The following is a 17,673-nucleotide window of genomic DNA, read 5'->3' as shown; positions in this document are numbered from 1 at the left end:
GAGGGTGGTCTACTTGATGTGGAGTAGAGTTTCATGTAGTCATGGCTCTATGTAGAACTGTGCACCTCCCGTTGTCTGTTCTGGACTTGGACTGTGAAGAGACTAGAGGTCGACCGATGACTCTGAATGGCCGATTTTAATTAGGGCCGATTTCATGTTTTCATAACAATCGGAAATCTGTATTTTTGGGTGCAGATTTCCGATTGTTTTTATATATATATATATACCTTTTTTTTATTTAACTTATTTTATTTAGGTAAGTCAGTTAACACATTCTTATTTTCAATGACTGCCTAGGAACTGTGGGTAAACTGCCTTGTTCAGGGGTAGAACGACAGATTTTCACCTTGTCAGCTCAGGGTTTCAATCTTGCAACCGCACAGTTAACTAGTCCAACGCTCTAACCATTGCATTCCACGAGTAGCCTGCCTGTTACGCGAATGCAGTAGAAGCCAAGGTAAATTGCTAGCCAAGGTAAATTGCGAGCTAGCATTGAACTTATCTTATAAAAAACAATCAATCATAATCACTAGTTATAACTACTAATCCAGTTTAGCAGACAATATTAACCAGATGAAATTGTCATTTCTCTTGCGTTCATTGCATGCAGAGTCTGGGTATATGCAACAGTTTGGGCTGCCTGGCTCATTGCGAACTAATTTGCCAGAATTTTACGTAATTATGACATACATTGAAGGTTGTGCAATGTAACAAGAATATTTAGACTTAGGGATGCCACCCGTTAGATAAAATACCAAACGGTTCTGTATTTCACTGAAATAATAAACGTTTTGTTTTCGAAATGATAGTTTCCGGAAACTATCATATTAATGACCAAAGGCTCATACTTCTGTGTGTTATTATGTTATAATGAAGTCTGATTTGATAGAGCAGTCTGACTGAGCAGCAGCAGGCCCGTAATCATTCATTTAAACAGCACTGTATAAACAGCGTGCTATATATTTTGTCCTCCAATAATCGGTATCGGCGTTGAAAAATCATAATCGGTTGACCTCTAGAAGAGACCTCTGGTGGCATGTATTGTGTGGTATGCATGGGTGTCTGAGCTGTGTGCTAGTAGTTTAAACCGACAGCTCAGTGTATTCAGCTTGTCAACACTTCTTCCAAAAACAAGTAGTGATGAAGTCAATCTCTTCCACTTTCAGCCAGGAGAGATTGACATGCATATTATTAATGCTAGCTCTCTGTGTACATCCAAAGGCCATCTGTGCTGCCCTGTTCTGAGCCAATTGCAGAAGTCCCTTTTAGTGGCACCTGACCAGAAGACTGAACAGTAGTCCAGGTGTGACAAAACCAGGGCCTGTAGGACCTGCCTTGTTGATAGTGTTGTTATGAAGGCAGAGCAGCGCTTTATTATGGACAGACTTCTCCCCATTTTAGCTACTGTTGTAAACTGTTTTGACCATGACAGTTTACAATCCAGGGTTACTCCAAGCAGTTTAGTCACCAACTTTCTCAATTTCCACATTATTTCTTACAAGATTTAGTTGAGGTTTTAGTGAATGATTTTGTCCCAAATGCATTGCTTTTAGTTTTAGAAATATTTAGGACTAACTTATTCCTTGCCACCCACTCTGAAACTAACTGCAGCTTTTTGTTAATTGTTGCAGTCATTTTCAGTCGCTGTAGTATCTGCTGACGTGGATAGTGTTGAGTCATTTAGTCAAAGCAGGTGGCATGACTTGAGTAAAGTAAGGGACCTAGACAGCTGCCCTGAGTGACAGCTATGAGTCCTCGTTTCCTCTGTTGATTTGAGTCTAAATAGTTCTCAACAGTTGCCTTTCGTCATTCACACACACACAAACTGAACTCTGTGAACCCTGTAAGGCTGGTTAGATGATGGTGATCTAGTGTAATAGCTACTGAATAGCGATGTGATGAGGATATACAGTAGGGAGTTTTTGTCTTTCTCCCTCTAGTTTGGTCTTCCTCTGTTTCCTCCCACCAACTCTGGGATTCCCCTTCTCTCTCTGTTCATCTCTCTCTGTCCATTTCTCTGCAGAGCTCAGTCAGTGTCTTTGTCCATTCATGAAGTCCGGACTTTCCTACTGATGGTCTGTCCACTCAGTCCCTGTGGTTACTACAGACAGCTGGTTGTTAGGTTACGAGTGTCTGTCTGTAGTCCTGGTTACTCCCTACCACTCTACTAGCTTCAGGCTCTATCTTGATTGATTGCACTGCTTCCATTGCCATTACCTCGGTACCCGGCCCACACTATCGCACAAATCCCAGCTGCTCTCATGGTCCTTGATTTAGGTTGCGCTCCAGGTAGCTTTCTAAGTCCTAAGGATGAACATTTTGGTGATTGACTGACACACTGATTATTAATTGATTGATCTGTCTCCCTCCAGGTCCATCTCTAACCGCCGTGGCACAGCGTGTGCGTGAGGCGGTGGCGGGCGGAGCCACCTTTGAGATGAGCTGTACCGTATCCCATGTGCACTTGCAGGACCCGGGCTACTCTGTGCTGGTGCAGACTCAGGACAGTGTGGACTCTGCCACTAGAACCGTCCTCTCTCTCAGTCCTGACTCTGTACTACAACATGGAGGGGCTACAGACCCTAACCGCAGGTACACACACACAGTACTGAGCAGTATGTATCATAAGATGGATGAAGTTGTTGTGGTATTACTTGTGAGTTATGTTGAAAGTAAACTGGGTTCTGGCTCCCAGGGACAGCCTGGTTCTGACTAAGACTGGTCCGGCTGAGTTCCGCTTCCGTCTGGCCGGAGTGCAGCAGGCTGACAGGGGCTTCTACTGGTGTGACATCACCGCCTGGACCAAACAACCAGGCCAGGCCTGGACCAAAGCTGTCAGCGCCAAGTCCAACAAGGTCCAGATCAACTTCCAGGAGACTGGTACAAGGATAGAACACACACCCTGACCACCACTGAGTTACATGTGTCCTACTGAGTCTATACCCAGACTTTTACTGAAGCTCACACATGAACCCTAAATATGCTCTCTCGCATGAACCCTAAATATGCTCTCTCGCATGAACCCTAAATATGCTCTCTCGCATGAACCCTAAATATGCTCTCTCGCATGAACCCTAAATATGCTCTCTCGCATGAACCCTAAATATGCTCTCTCGCATGAACCCTAAATATGCTCTCTCGCATGAACCCTAAATATGCTCTCTCGCATGAACCCTAAATATGCTCTCTCGCATGAACCCTAAATATGCTCTCTCGCATGAACCCTAAATATGCTCTCTCGCATGAACCCTAAATATGCTCTCACATTCCCTGCATCGGCCTAGTTGGCTGTGTTTGATGTTCGTTGGAGAGAGATGTAACTAGTTACTGAAACCTCTACTACCGTCTCTGGGGAGGTAGACCCCTTGAGCTCTCTCTCACTGTGGAAAGACACACGCGCTCTCTCTCTTACATTTGAGTAATTTAGCAGACGCTCTAATACAGTGCGTCTTAGAGGAGCAAATATAGCGAAGTGCCTTGCTCAAGGGCACATCGGCAGATGTTTCATCTAGTCTGCTCGGGGATTCGAACCAGCAACCATTCGGTTACAGGTCCAACGCTCCTAACCGCTAGGCTACCTGCAGCCCTTCTTCCTCACTGTGGGGTGGAAGCTTCAAAACGGCACCCCATAACCAACCTCTCCTGGACAAATCAGTTAGAAGCCGCAATGATTCGTATCACTGGCTCTCTTTATCGTGTGTGTGTTGAACATGTGTTAGAGGAGACACCATACTGAGTCCCTCTGTAGGTGCTTATCCCCACACACACACACACACACACACACACACACACACACACACACACACACACACACACACACACACTCTGACTGGCTCAGTGAGCTGAGAGGAGCTGTTTGGATGAACACCTTTGAAAGACCTGGCGAAGTACCAGTGTTAGGGGTGTTAACACAGTGAATGGAACCCCTGACCTCTAACCTCTGTGTTCCTTCCTGTAGGCCCCTCGTTCGCTGTGGCCATCCGCTCTGACACCACCACTTTGTATCCCTGGGAGACCGCCAAGATGGTGTGTGCCCTCAGCATCTCTGGAGCATCCCCCAAGTCAGGTAGGGGACGACACACACTCTCATCAGGTGATAGCTGTATCCATAAGACACAACCTTCCAGTGTTGAGAGTTAATTAGTTTCTTATCAGCTGTCCTGTTCACATCTCTCCATCCTCTCCTCCCTTCCTCCTGTCCTCCTCCTGCCTCTCTTATCACTGTTCTTTCTGCACTCAATCTCTCCCGTTCTCCCAGCTCAGGGAGGAGTGCAGTGTGATCTCTTATTGGAAGTCATTCTGTCTCATTCTCTCTTATCAACTCTATCACTTTGTCTTCCTCTCCCTCCCTCAGCCATTAGATTACATAACTCTGTCTCTGTGTCTCTGTCTGTCGGTCTCTGTCCCCTTTCTCCTCCTCCTCTCTGTCTCTTTCATGTTATCTTTCTATATTCTTCAGTCCAGTCTAACACGAGACCGGTCAGAGATCAGAACAGTGTTCTGCTCATAGCAGCTGTGTGTGTTTGTCTGAATGTGGTTGTGTGATTATGCAAGTGGGGGGGTATCATTTTTCAGAACTGTGTGTGTGTGTGTTATTCACGTGCATATCAGAGAACGTAATGGAATGTCATGGTAATCTTATGGTCAGTTGCAGCTTCTTTTCCTGATGGTGGAACATAGCAGTTACCTACAGGGAGACAGCTGGAAGGCTGCAGGGGAATGGTATTACTGAACTACACTGTTAGTCTGTTAGTTACCTACAGGGAGACAGCTGGAAGGCTGCAGGGGAATGGTATTACTGAACTACACTGTTAGTCTGTTAGTTACCTACAGGGAGACAGCTGGAAGGCTGCAGGGGAATGGTATTACTGAACTACACTGTTAGTCTGTTAGTTAGTTACCTACAGGGAGACAGCTGGAAGGCTGCAGGGGAATGGTATTACTGAACTACACTGTTAGTCTGTTAGTTAGTTACCTACAGGGAGACAGCTGGAAGGCTGCAGGGGAATGGTATTACTGAACTACACTGTTAGTCTGTTAGTTAGTTACCTACAGGGAGACAGCTGGAAGGCTGCAGGGGAATGGTATTACTGAACTACACTGTTAGTCTGTTAGTTAGTTACCTACAGGGAGACAGCTGGAAGGCTGCAGGGGAATGGTATTACTGAACTACACTGTTAGTCTGTTAGTTAGTTACCTACAGGGAGACAGCTGGAAGGCTGCAGGGGAATGGTATTACTGAACTACACTGTTAGTCTGTTAGTTAGTTACCTACAGGGAGACAGCTGGAAGGCTGCAGGGGAATGGTATTACTGAACTACACTGTTAGTCTGTTAGTTAGTTACCTACAGGGAGACAGCTGGAAGGCTGCAGGGGAATGGTATTACTGAACTACACTGTTAGTCTGTTAGTTAGTTACCTACAGGGAGACAGCTAGAAGGCTGCAGGGGAATGGTATTACTGAACTACACTGTTAGTCTGTTAGTTAGTTACCTACAGGGAGACAGCTAGAAGGCTGCAGGGGAATGGTATTACTGAACTACACTGTTAGTCTGTTAGTTACCTACAGGGAGACAGCTGGAAGGCTGCAGGGGAATGGTATTACTGAACTACACTGTTAGTCTGTTAGTTACCTACAGGGAGACAGCTGGAAGGCTGCAGGGGAATGGTATTACTGAACTACACTGTTAGTCTGTTAGTTAGTTACCTACAGGGAGACAGCTGGAAGGCTGCAGGGGAATGGTATTACTGAACTACACTGTTAGTCTGCTAGTTAGTTACCTACAGGGAGACAGCTAGAAGGCTGCAGGGAAATGGTATAACTGAACTACACAGTTAGTTAGTTAGTTACCTACAGGGAGACAGCTAGAAGACTGCAGGGGAATGGTATTACTGAACTACACTGTTAGTCTGTTAGTTAGTTACCTACAGGGAGACAGCTGGAAGGCTGCAGGGGAATGGTATTACTGAACTACACTGTTAGTCTGTTAGTTAGTTACCTACAGGGAGACAGCTGGAAGGCTGCAGGGAAATGGTATTACTGAACTACACAGTTAGTTAGTTAGTTACCTACAGGGAGACGGCTGGAAGGCTGCAGGGAAATGGTATTACTGAACTACACAGTTAGTTAGTTAGTTACCTACAGGGAGACAGCTAGAAGACTGCAGGGAAATGGTATTACTGAACTACACAGTTAGTTAGTTAGTTACCTACAGGGAGACAGCTAGAAGGCTGCAGGGAAATGGTATTACTGAACTACACAGTTGGTTAGTTAGTTACCTACAGGGAGACAGCTAGAAGGCTGCAGGGAATGGTATTACTGAACTACACTGTTAGTCTGTTAGTTACCTACAGGGAGACAGCAGGAAGGCTGCAGGGGAATGGTATTACTGAACTATTCTGTTAGTTACCTACAGGAGACAGCAGGAAGGCTGCAGGGGAATGGTATTACTGAACTACTCTGTTAGTTAGTTACCTACAGGAGACAGCTGGAAGGCTGCAGGGGAATGGTATTACTGAACTACACTGTTAGTCTGCTAGTTAGTTACCTACAGGGAGACAGCTAGAAGGCTGCAGGGGAATGGTATTACTGAACTACACTGTTAGTCTGTTAGTTAGTTACCTACAGGGAGACAGCTAGAAGGCTGCAGGGGAATGGTATTACTGAACTACACTGTTAGTCTGTTAGTTACCTACAGGAGACAGCAGGAAGGCTGCAGGGGAATGGTATTACTGAACTATTCTGTTAGTTACCTACAGGGAGACAGCAGGAAGGCTGCAGGGGAATGGTATTACTGAACTACTCTGTTAGTTAGTTACCTACAGGGAGACAGCTGGAAGGCTGCAGGGGAATGGTATTACTGAACTACACTGTTAGTCTGCTAGTTAGTTACCTACAGGGAGACAGCTAGAAGGCTGCAGGGAAATGGTATAACTGAACTACACAGTTAGTTAGTTAGTTACCTACAGGGAGACAGCTAGAAGACTGCAGGGGAATGGTATTACTGAACTACACTGTTAGTCTGTTAGTTAGTTACCTACAGGGAGACAGCTGGAAGGCTGCAGGGGAATGGTATTACTGAACTACACTGTTAGTCTGCTAGTTAGTTACCTACAGGGAGACAGCTGGAAGGCTGCAGGGAAATGGTATTACTAAACTACACAGTTAGTTAGTTAGTTACCTACAGGGAGACAGCTGGAAGGCTGCAGGGAAATGGTATTACTGAACTACACAGTTAGTTAGTTAGTTACCTACAGGGAGACAGCTAGAAGACTGCAGGGAAATGGTATTACTGAACTACACAGTTAGTTAGTTAGTTACCTACAGGGAGACAGCTAGAAGGCTGCAGGGAAATGGTATTACTGAACTACACAGTTAGTTAGTTAGTTACCTACAGGGAGACAGCTAGAAGGCTGCAGGGGAATGGTATTACTGAACTACACTGTTAGTCTGTTAGTTAGTTACCTACAGGGAGACAGCAGGAAGGCTGCAGGGGAATGGTATTACTGAACTATTCTGTTAGTTACCTACAGGGAGACAGCTGGAAGGCTGCAGGGGAATGGTATTACTGAACTACACTGTTAGTTAGTTACCTACAGGGAGACAGCTAGAAGGCTGCAGGGGAATGGTATTACTGAACTACACTGTTAGTTACCTACAGGGAGACAGCTAGAAGGCTGCAGGGGAATGGTATTACTGAACTACACTGTTAGTCTGTTAGTTAGTTACCTACAGGGAGACAGCTAGAAGGCTGCAGGGGAATGGTATTACTGAACTACACTGTTAGTCTGTTAGTTACCTACAGGGAGACAGCAGGAAGGCTGCAGGGGAATGGTATTACTGAACTATTCTGTTAGTCTGCTAGTTAGTTACCTACAGGGAGACAGCTGGAAGGCTGCAGGGAAATGGTATTACTAAACTACACAGTTAGTTAGTTAGTTACCTACAGGGAGACAGCTGGAAGGCTGCAGGGAAATGGTATTACTGAACTACACAGTTAGTTAGTTAGTTACCTACAGGGAGACAGCTAGAAGACTGCAGGGAAATGGTATTACTGAACTACACAGTTAGTTAGTTAGTTACCTACAGGGAGACAGCTAGAAGGCTGCAGGGAAATGGTATTACTGAACTACACAGTTGGTTAGTTAGTTACCTACAGGGAGACAGCTAGAAGACTGCAGGGAAATGGTATTACTGAACTACACAGTTAGTTAGTTAGTTACCTACAGGGAGACAGCTAGAAGGCTGCAGGGGAATGGTATTACTGAACTACACTGTTAGTCTGTTAGTTAGTTACCTACAGGGAGACAGCAGGAAGGCTGCAGGGGAATGGTATTACTGAACTATTCTGTTAGTTACCTACAGGGAGACAGCAGGAAGGCTGCAGGGGAATGGTATTACTGAACTACTCTGTTAGTTAGTTACCTACAGGGAGACAGCTGGAAGGCTGCAGGGGAATGGTATTACTGAACTACACTGTTAGTCTGCTAGTTAGTTACCTACAGGGAGACAGCTAGAAGGCTGCAGGGGAATGGTATTACTGAACTACACTGTTAGTCTGTTAGTTAGTTACCTACAGGGAGACAGCTAGAAGGCTGCAGGGGAATGGTATTACTGAACTACACTGTTAGTCTGTTAGTTAGTTACCTACAGGGAGACAGCTAGAAGGCTGCAGGGGAATGGTATTACTGAACTACACTGTTAGTCTGTTAGTTAGTTACCTACAGGGAGACAGCTAGAAGGCTGCAGGGAAATGGTATTACTGAACTACACTGTTAGTCTGTTAGTTAGTTACCTACAGGGAGACAGCTAGAAGGCTGCAGGGGAATGGTATTACTGAACTACACTGTTAGTCTGTTAGTTACCTACAGGGAGACAGCAGGAAGGCTGCAGGGGAATGGTATTACTGAACTACACTGTTAGTCTGTTAGTTAGTTACCTACAGGGAGACAGCTGGAAGGCTGCAGGGGAATGGTATTACTGAACTACACTGTTAGTCTGTTAGTTAGTTACCTACAGGGAGACAGCTAGAAGGCTGCAGGGAAATGGTATTACTGAACTACACTGTTAGTCTGTTAGTTAGTTACCTACAGGGAGACAGCTAGAAGGCTGCAGGGGAATGGTATTACTGAACTACACTGTTAGTCTGTTAGTTACCTACAGGGAGACAGCTGGAAGGCTGCAGGGGAATGGTATTACTGAACTACACTGTTAGTCTGTTAGTTACCTACAGGGAGACAGCTGGAAGGCTGCAGGGGAATGGTATTACTGAACTACACTGTTAGTCTGTTAGTTACCTACAGGGAGACAGCAGGAAGGCTGCAGGGGAATGGTATTACTGAACTACACTGTTAGTCTGTTAGTTAGTTACCTACAGGGAGACAGCTAGAAGGCTGCAGGGGAATGGTATTACTGAACTACACTGTTAGTCTGTTAGTTAGTTACCTACAGGGAGACAGCTAGAAGGCTGCAGGGGAATGGTATTACTGAACTACACTGTTAGTCTGTTAGTTACCTACAGGGAGACAGCTGGAAGGCTGCAGGGGAATGGTATTACTGAACTACACTGTTAGTCTGTTAGTTACCTACAGGGAGACAGCTGGAAGGCTGCAGGGGAATGGTATTACTGAACTACACTGTTAGTCTGTTAGTTAGTTACCTACAGGGAGACAGCTGGAAGGCTGCAGGGGAATGGTATTACTGAACTACACTGTTAGTCTGCTAGTTAGTTACCTACAGGGAGACAGCTAGAAGGCTGCAGGGAAATGGTATTACTGAACTACACAGTTAGTTAGTTAGTTACCTACAGGGAGACAGCTAGAAGACTGCAGGGGAATGGTATTACTGAACTACACTGTTAGTCTGTTAGTTAGTTACCTACAGGGAGACAGCTGGAAGGCTGCAGGTAAATGGTATTACTGAACTACTGTTAGTTACCTACAGGGAGACAGCTGGAAGGGTAAACTGGTAGTTACCTACAGGGAGACAGCTGGAAGACAGGGGAATGGTATTACTGAACTACACTGTTAGTCTGTTAGTTAGTTACCTACAGGAGACAGCTGGAAGGCTGCAGGAAATGGTATTACTGAACTACACAGTTAGTTAGTTAGTTACCTACAGGGAGACAGCTAGAAGACTGCAGGGAAATGGTATTACTGAACTACACAGTTAGTTAGTTAGTTACCTACAGGGAGACAGCTAGAAGGCTGCAGGGGAATGGTATTACTGAACTACACTGTTAGTCTGTTAGTTAGTTACCTACAGGGAGACAGCAGGAAGGCTGCAGGGGAATGGTATTACTGAACTATTCTGTTAGTTACCTACAGGGAGACAGCTAGAAGACTGCAGGGGAATGGTATTACTGAACTACACTGTTAGTCTGTTAGTTAGTTACCTACAGGGAGACAGCTGGAAGGCTGCAGGGGAATGGTATTACTGAACTACACTGTTAGTCTGTTAGTTAGTTACCTACAGGGAGACAGCTGGAAGGCTGCAGGGGAATGGTATTACTGAACTACACTGTTAGTCTGTTAGTTAGTTACCTACAGGGAGACAGCTGGAAGGCTGCAGGGGAATGGTATTACTGAACTACACTGTTAGTCTGTTAGTTAGTTACCTACAGGGAGACAGCTGGAAGGCTGCAGGGGAATGGTATTACTGAACTACACTGTTAGTCTGTTAGTTAGTTACCTACAGGGAGACAGCTGGAAGGCTGCAGGGGAATGGTATTACTGAACTACACTGTTAGTCTGTTAGTTAGTTACCTACAGGGAGACAGCTGGAAGGCTGCAGGGGAATGGTATTACTGAACTACACTGTTAGTCTGTTAGTTAGTTACCTACAGGGAGACAGCTGGAAGGCTGCAGGGGAATGGTATTACTGAACTACACTGTTAGTCTGTTAGTTAGTTACCTACAGGAGACAGCTGGAAGGCTGCAGGGGAATGGTATTACTGAACTACACTGTTAGTCTGTTAGTTAGTTACCTACAGGAGACAGCTGGAAGGCTGCAGGGGAATGGTATTACTGAACTACACTGTTAGTCTGTTAGTTAGTTACCTACAGGGAGACAGCTGGAAGGCTGCAGGGGAATGGTATTACTGAACTACACTGTTAGTCTGTTAGTTAGTTACCTACAGGGAGACAGCTGGAAGGCTGCAGGGGAATGGTATTACTGAACTACACTGTTAGTCTGTTAGTTAGTTACCTACAGGGAGACAGCTGGAAGGCTGCAGGGGAATGGTATTACTGAACTACACTGTTAGTCAGTTAATTAGCTCATGGCTTTTTTTTTGTTAATGGCAATTTGTCTTCTCAATCGACGGCAGAATTTCTCTGACAGTGGTGAGAGCTTTCGGGTGTAGCCTAGGCTTTTGTTCCATCCCAGCACTGACATACCCAATTCAACCAATCAGCTGATTATCAAGACCTCTGATTTAGTTGAATCGGGTGTTAATTAATTAGAGCTAGGCTGGAGTAAAAGCCTGCAGACCCTGACCTGTAGCTTTAAAAATTCCATGAGCCAGACTTACCTTCTTATTAACTTGGTCATGATGCCTCAAAATAGGTATTGTGACGCACTATTCAAGCCAATTTGTTCCAACTAATCCTACTAATACTAAAACCGATACATCTCGTTTCCTTCAGGTGTGGCAGTGGTTTGTTTCGTTTAGTCATGTGCTGACTGATATGGTTTTGCCCAACCATGCCATCTGCGGTGTCCTAAACTCACATGGGTAGGTGTGTGTGTTGTTTAGTCATGCACCGGATGGTGTTACCCAACCTTTGTCTTAGCGTGCGTACACACACACACACACACACACTATTTATTCCTTCTTCTCTTAAAGAGGGGCATATTTAATCCCCATATTAATGCTGTTGATGTAGGATATGTGAGGTGCTGTTAAACTGTCAACAATACCACATGAAACCAAATGGCAGAGAGACTTGGGGAACAGATGTCTCTGAGAGAAACTGGTGTGACTGATGGTTTGGTGTAAATGTAGAGTAATCCACAGTGATAGCATGTATTCCCAAATAAAATTCCCAAATGTCGTCGGGGGTATAATAAAAACGTGATTCACATTTTTAAAACAAATATATACACTACTGTTCAAAAGTTTGGGGTCACTTAGAAATGTCCTTATTTTTGAAAGAAAATCTCATTTTTTTGTCCATTTTAATATAACAACATCAAATTGATTAGAAATACAGTGTAGACATTGTTAATGTTGTAAATGACTATTGTAGCTGGAAACGGCAGATTTTTTATGGAATATCTACAATGGTGTACAGAGGCCCATTATCAGCAACCATCACTCCTGTGTTCCAATAGCACGTTGTGTTAGCTAATCCAAGTTTATCATTTTAAAAGGCTAATTAATCATTAGAAAACCCTTTTGCCAATATGTTAGAACTATCGTTCAGAAGTTTGGGGTCACTTAGAAATGTCCTTGTTTTTGAAAGAAAAGCAAAAAAAGTGTTCATTAAAACTACATTAAATTGATCAGAATAGTACAAATAAAGAGAAACCCTTGAACGATATATATATTTATTTACTTACTACCTGTCAAATAGTTTCAGAACCTCGACTTGTTCAAGGATTTTTCTTTATTTTTACTTTTTTCTACATTGTAGAATAATAGTGAAGACATCATAACTATGAAATAACACATATGGAATCGTGTAGTAACCAAAAAAGGGTTAAACGAATGAAAATATATTTTATATTTGAGATTCTTCAAAGTAGCCACCCTTTGCCTTGATGACCGCTTTGCACTCTTGGCATTGTCTGAACCAACTTCACCTGGAAGGCTTTTCCAACAGTCTTGAAGGAGTTCCCACATATGCTGAGCACTTGTTGGCTGCTTTTCCTTCACTCTGCAGTCTGACTCATCCCAAACCATCTCAATTAGGTGGAAGTCTGGGGATTGTGGAGGCCAGGTCAGCACTCATCACTCTCCTTCTTGGTAAAATACACAGCCTGGAGGTGTGTTGGGTCATTGTCCTGTTGAAAAACAAATTATATTCTCACTAAGCCCAAACCAGGTGAGATGGCGTATTGCTGCAGAATGCTGTGGTAGCCGTGCTGGTTGTGTGCCTTGAATTCTAAATAAATCAGACAGTGTCACCGGAAAAGCACTCCCACACCATAACACCTCCTCCTCCATAGATTATGGTGGGAAATACACATGCAGAGATCATCCATTCACCCACACTGTGTCCCACAAAGACACACGGTTGGAGCCAAAAATCTCCAATTTGGACTCTAGACCAAATGACAAATTTCCACCGGTCTAATGTCCATTGCTCGTGTTTCTTGGCCCAAGCAAGTCTCTTATTATTATTGGTGTCCTTTAGTAGTGATTTCTTTGCAGCGATTCGAACATAAAGGCCTGATTCAGTCTCCTCTGAACAGTTGATGCTGAGATGTGTCCGTTACTTGAACTCTGATATATTTATTTGGGCTGCAATTTCTGAGGCTGATAACTCTAATGAACTTAACCTCTGCAGTAGAGAACTCTAGGTCTTCCTTTCCTGTGGCAGTCCTCATTCGAGCCAGTTTCATCACAGGGCTTGATGGTTTTTGCGACTGCACTTGAAGGAACTTTCAAAGTTCTTGAAATGTTTTGCATTGACTGACCTTCATGTCTTAGTAATGATGGACTGTCATTTATTTGCTTATTTGGTGTACAAATGAACTCAAGCTTACGGACAATGTCAAATGTGATATAGCGAAGCACCTGCGTGAGTTGGGTGCTCAATTACGTAGGTACTTTCCTGAAACAGATGAGACAAACTGAGTTCGTTATCCCTTTCGTGCCCTGCCTCTCGTCCAGAAACAAGCGTTTCTGTGAAAATGTAATTTAATCATAAGCCACTGCCATATTTCTGAATAGGGCTGCGCTCAGAGTATCCTGCCTTGGCAAAGCATGCTGTTAAGACACTGATGCCCTTTGCAACCACGTACCTATGTGAGAGTGGATTCTCGGCCCTCACTAGCATGAAAACTAAATACAGGCACAGACTGTGAAATTATTTAAGACTGAGACTCTCCAATACAACCCAACATTGCAGAGTTATGTGCATCCTTTCAAGCACATCCTTCTCATTAACCTGTGGTGAGTTCATCACAATTTTCGATGACTTAAGATTTTATATGTAAGATGGTTAAATAAAGAGAAAAATGGTTGATTATTATTTGTGCCCTGGTCCTATAAGAGCTCTTTGTCACTTCCCACGAGCTGGGTTTTTGACAAACTCACTCATTCTTATGTTTAGTAAATGTATAGTGTGTGTGGCAGGCTTCCAATGATGGCAAAAACAGTGTGCTGACCCTGGTGCTAGAGGGGGTGCGGGACTATAAAAAGTTTGTGAACCACTGCTCTATAGAAAGGAGAGTGACTGGATAGTACCTTAAAAGACTGATGGTTTGGTGTAAGTGTTGAGTAATCCACAGTGATACTCTATATACAACACTTACAGTGCAGGAACAAGCCTGAGCAGGAGAATCACATTCCTATGCAGCACTGGAATGGACCTACCCACAAGACCTTGCATCACAGAGACCACAAGATGACACAAACAGCCACCTTTCCTTGTTTCCCTTCCCAGCTGATATAACACACCAATATTTTTTTTAATCCATCATGTCCTTTCAGATTAGTGGACATCAAGGAAATACATGTATATTAGACCGTTAGGACGCAGCCGGTGTGGTGATTGTGTGAGACCGACAGACTGCACGTGTGTTGGTGGGAATGTTGCACTTGTGAACTGATGTGGTTGAGAAAGCTAGCTAGCTGTTGGCCTGGCGTGCTGATGCCTGCTGACCAAGGCTAACGGGAGACATCAGATGTTCACAACGTGAGGAATGCACAGCAAAGGTATAGTGTGTGTGAGTGGTTGGGACACGAGGATGTTGTCATCAAAGAGCAGAGTTAAGTGTTTGTTTGTTTGGTAGCAGTTGCAGCTGACAAGCAACAGCTGTTTTTCTCAGATGCTGTTGTGTCTCTGTACCCTGTCTCTGTACCCTGTCTCTGTACCCTGTCTCTGTACCCAGAGTATGGAGTCTGTTTCCTTAGGGGAGACACTGAAGACGTTGTCCCTGCTTGTGCCAGTTGCTGCCATGAGAGGACATAACATAAAAAGGACAACAGGAGGTTAAATTAAGATCAAGAGGAAGATGGAACATAAAATAGTTTATTGGTTTTAATTTTCTTTGAATGGAGTGGAATATGGACTCTGTCCAGTACCGCATCACATCCAGTCGTGATTGGTAGTCCCATAGAGCAGCTCACAATTGGCCCAGCGTCGTCCGGTTTTGACCGGGGTAGGCCGTCATTGTAAACAAAAATGTGTTCTTAACTGACTTGCCTAGTTAAATAAATAAAAAATGTAAACCCACTAAAGAAGCATATAAACGTCTGACTAGGATTGAACCATCCTTTACGACTAGAGCAGTTCACTGAGTCTCTAGTCTCCTCTCCTAGCCTACCCCACAGAATCAAACTAGCCTGCTAAACCTGTTCTCTCCTAGCCTGCCCCACAGAATCAAACTAGCCTGCTAAACCTGTTCTCTCCTAGCCTGCCCCACAGAATCAAACTAGCCTGCTAAACCTGTTCTCTCCTAGCCTGCCCCACAGAATCAAACTAGCCTGCTAAACCTGTTCTCTCCTAGCCTGCCCCACAGAATCAAACTAGCCTGCTAAACCTGTTCTCTCCTAGCCTGCCCCACAGAATCAAACTAGCCTGCTAAACCTGTTCTCTCCTAGCCTGTCCCACAGAATCAAACTAGCCTGCTAAACCTGTTCTCTCCTAGCCTGCCCCACAGAATCAAACTAGCCAGCTAAACCTGTTCTCTTCTCTCCTCTACAGCCAGTAATTAATTAGTTATATTCCATGGTCCATTTCCCCCTCACAGGGAGAAGAGGAGACTGGAGAGACCTCCAAAAGGACTGGTGAAGAGAGAACGGTCTAACTCACTGGTGCGGGGAAAGAGAGACTCAGGCCATTAAGTCCTTCTGGTAATAAAGGGGAGGACGGCTTGAGCATATAAATAGAAGGGGTAACAGAACAGACATTGTGTGTGAAATGGCACCCTACTGCACAATATGTCTCTTTAGATCAGCCCATAACTAAGAATTACAACATTTTTCACATTCCAACCAAATATTGGCGACACAATAGAATTTACGCGACGTCATGACTTGTTAGCGTCAATTCCAAATGAGACACCCAAAATGGCCGCTGCCCATCGGTCATGGCCCATTGCTCGTAATTGGAATGACCGTTCTGCTCATTGTGATTCTACGAGGTCCATGCCGTGTTTAGTATTCCTGTGTGCTGTGTTGTAGCAGCGCTTTATGGCCCACGTGTAATAGACTTTGTTCTATCAGACATCAGTGGCAGTATCCCTGTTGAGTTCTGTGTTCTGGATGCCTGTAGTGTCTCTACCACTATTGGTCTTTACCTTCTGCTGCTGCTGGCAAAACTAACTAACTCTCCCCTCTGGGGATCAATACATGGAATGAACCAATCAAATGTATTTTATTCAGTTCATTTCGATGTGAAGACAATCTACTTTTATTTCTCCTTAGCGGATCCTGGTGTTGATGAGGTGGAGGGGAGGATGGAGGTGGAGGGGAGGATAAAGGGGCCAGTGGGAGGAATCTTACATTGTTGTGTTGTGGTGGGGATCAAGCTTGTTAATGGGAACACTGGTGATAATGTATTTGTTATGCCGTCTCGGTTATTGTTGCAACGCATGTGGTTCAAAGAGCAGTGTATTCAAGGAATTACAGTCCACTGAAACAGCTGGGGTGTGTGTGTGTGTGTGTGTGTGTGTGTGTGTGTGTGTGTGTGTGTGTTCGCAGGCACGTGTGCATGTACGTGAGAGAATGTTATCTGCAGGGCCTGGTACAGGGGGTCTTGGCAGGTACCTTTTTTTTGTTTCTCTAAGGTGTGGTGGGTCACCTTAATTCCCCTTTAGATATCTTCTATTTGGATAGTGTAATGGGTGTTCATACAACTCCAGGGATGTTATTTAAATATCTTCATGTTCTCTCTTCCTGTCCTTTGTTATAATTGTATTCCATGTCAAAGGAGGCAAACGGCAGCTTTATGAAGCTTTCTAACTTAGGAGATCCTTTCAGATGGGAACTAAGTGGCTTCATAGAAACACTGCTTACTATTCAATATAAAAGGCCCAGCTACCAAACTATTAACCCTTTACACTCACAGCCCCTGTCATCCCATATACTGGTTGAAAATGGCAGATTTGGTCATTAATGAGCACCTCAATTGGAATGCAGGGGCTGTACAGTAACATGCTGTATATGACGTCAGAGCTCAAGCTGTCTGCTTTACAGCGTTGTATGAGTTTCAACTGGCAGATGTTCTAAATGTGTTTATATGACTGGTGGGTTAGAGTTCCCATTGTTAGAGCCTCTCCTGCCCATGATATGAGACAACATACATATGGTCCCGTTCATATAAAGTGGCATTGTTTACATTGTTACCTAGCAACGTACTACCACTACTACTTTTTAAAACTACTAGTCTCAGCACCTGTAACTCGTCGCAGATGATTTTGGCTACTTTAGTAATTTAGTTTGTAATCTGAGCGAGGGGAATGCTGTAAATCTAGAGGAGTCCGTGTGTTCTGAAAGATGA

At 44.3% G+C, this 17,673-nt stretch overlaps 1 protein-coding gene and 1 long non-coding RNA gene across 2 annotated transcripts in view; one reads left to right on the top strand and one right to left on the bottom strand.

Moving 5' to 3' along the window:
* The window catches only part of LOC118375940 (prostaglandin F2 receptor negative regulator-like), a 54,736-nt gene that overhangs the window by 24,400 nt on the left and 12,663 nt on the right, over positions 1 to 17,673 (top strand). Inside the window, exons 7-9 of the mRNA XM_052499555.1 lie at positions 2,373 to 2,592; positions 2,696 to 2,880; positions 3,959 to 4,066. Of these exons, the coding sequence (XP_052355515.1) occupies positions 2,373 to 2,592; positions 2,696 to 2,880; positions 3,959 to 4,066 (513 nt within the window). The remainder of the gene's footprint in view (positions 1 to 2,372; positions 2,593 to 2,695; positions 2,881 to 3,958; positions 4,067 to 17,673) is intronic.
* LOC127916736 (uncharacterized) lies at positions 4,839 to 10,342 on the bottom strand. The gene is made up of 4 exons (XR_008095772.1): positions 10,115 to 10,342; positions 9,586 to 9,803; positions 6,820 to 7,037; positions 4,839 to 5,419 (listed from the first exon to the last, which is right to left on the bottom strand). It is a non-coding gene; the product is annotated as an uncharacterized LOC127916736 (long non-coding RNA).

Source organism: Oncorhynchus keta, chromosome 37, assembly GCF_023373465.1.
Source record: "Oncorhynchus keta strain PuntledgeMale-10-30-2019 chromosome 37, Oket_V2, whole genome shotgun sequence".
In the NCBI taxonomy this organism is placed as follows: Eukaryota; Metazoa; Chordata; class Actinopteri; order Salmoniformes; family Salmonidae; genus Oncorhynchus; species Oncorhynchus keta.
This window is presented reverse-complemented; position numbering and strand designations above follow the sequence as displayed.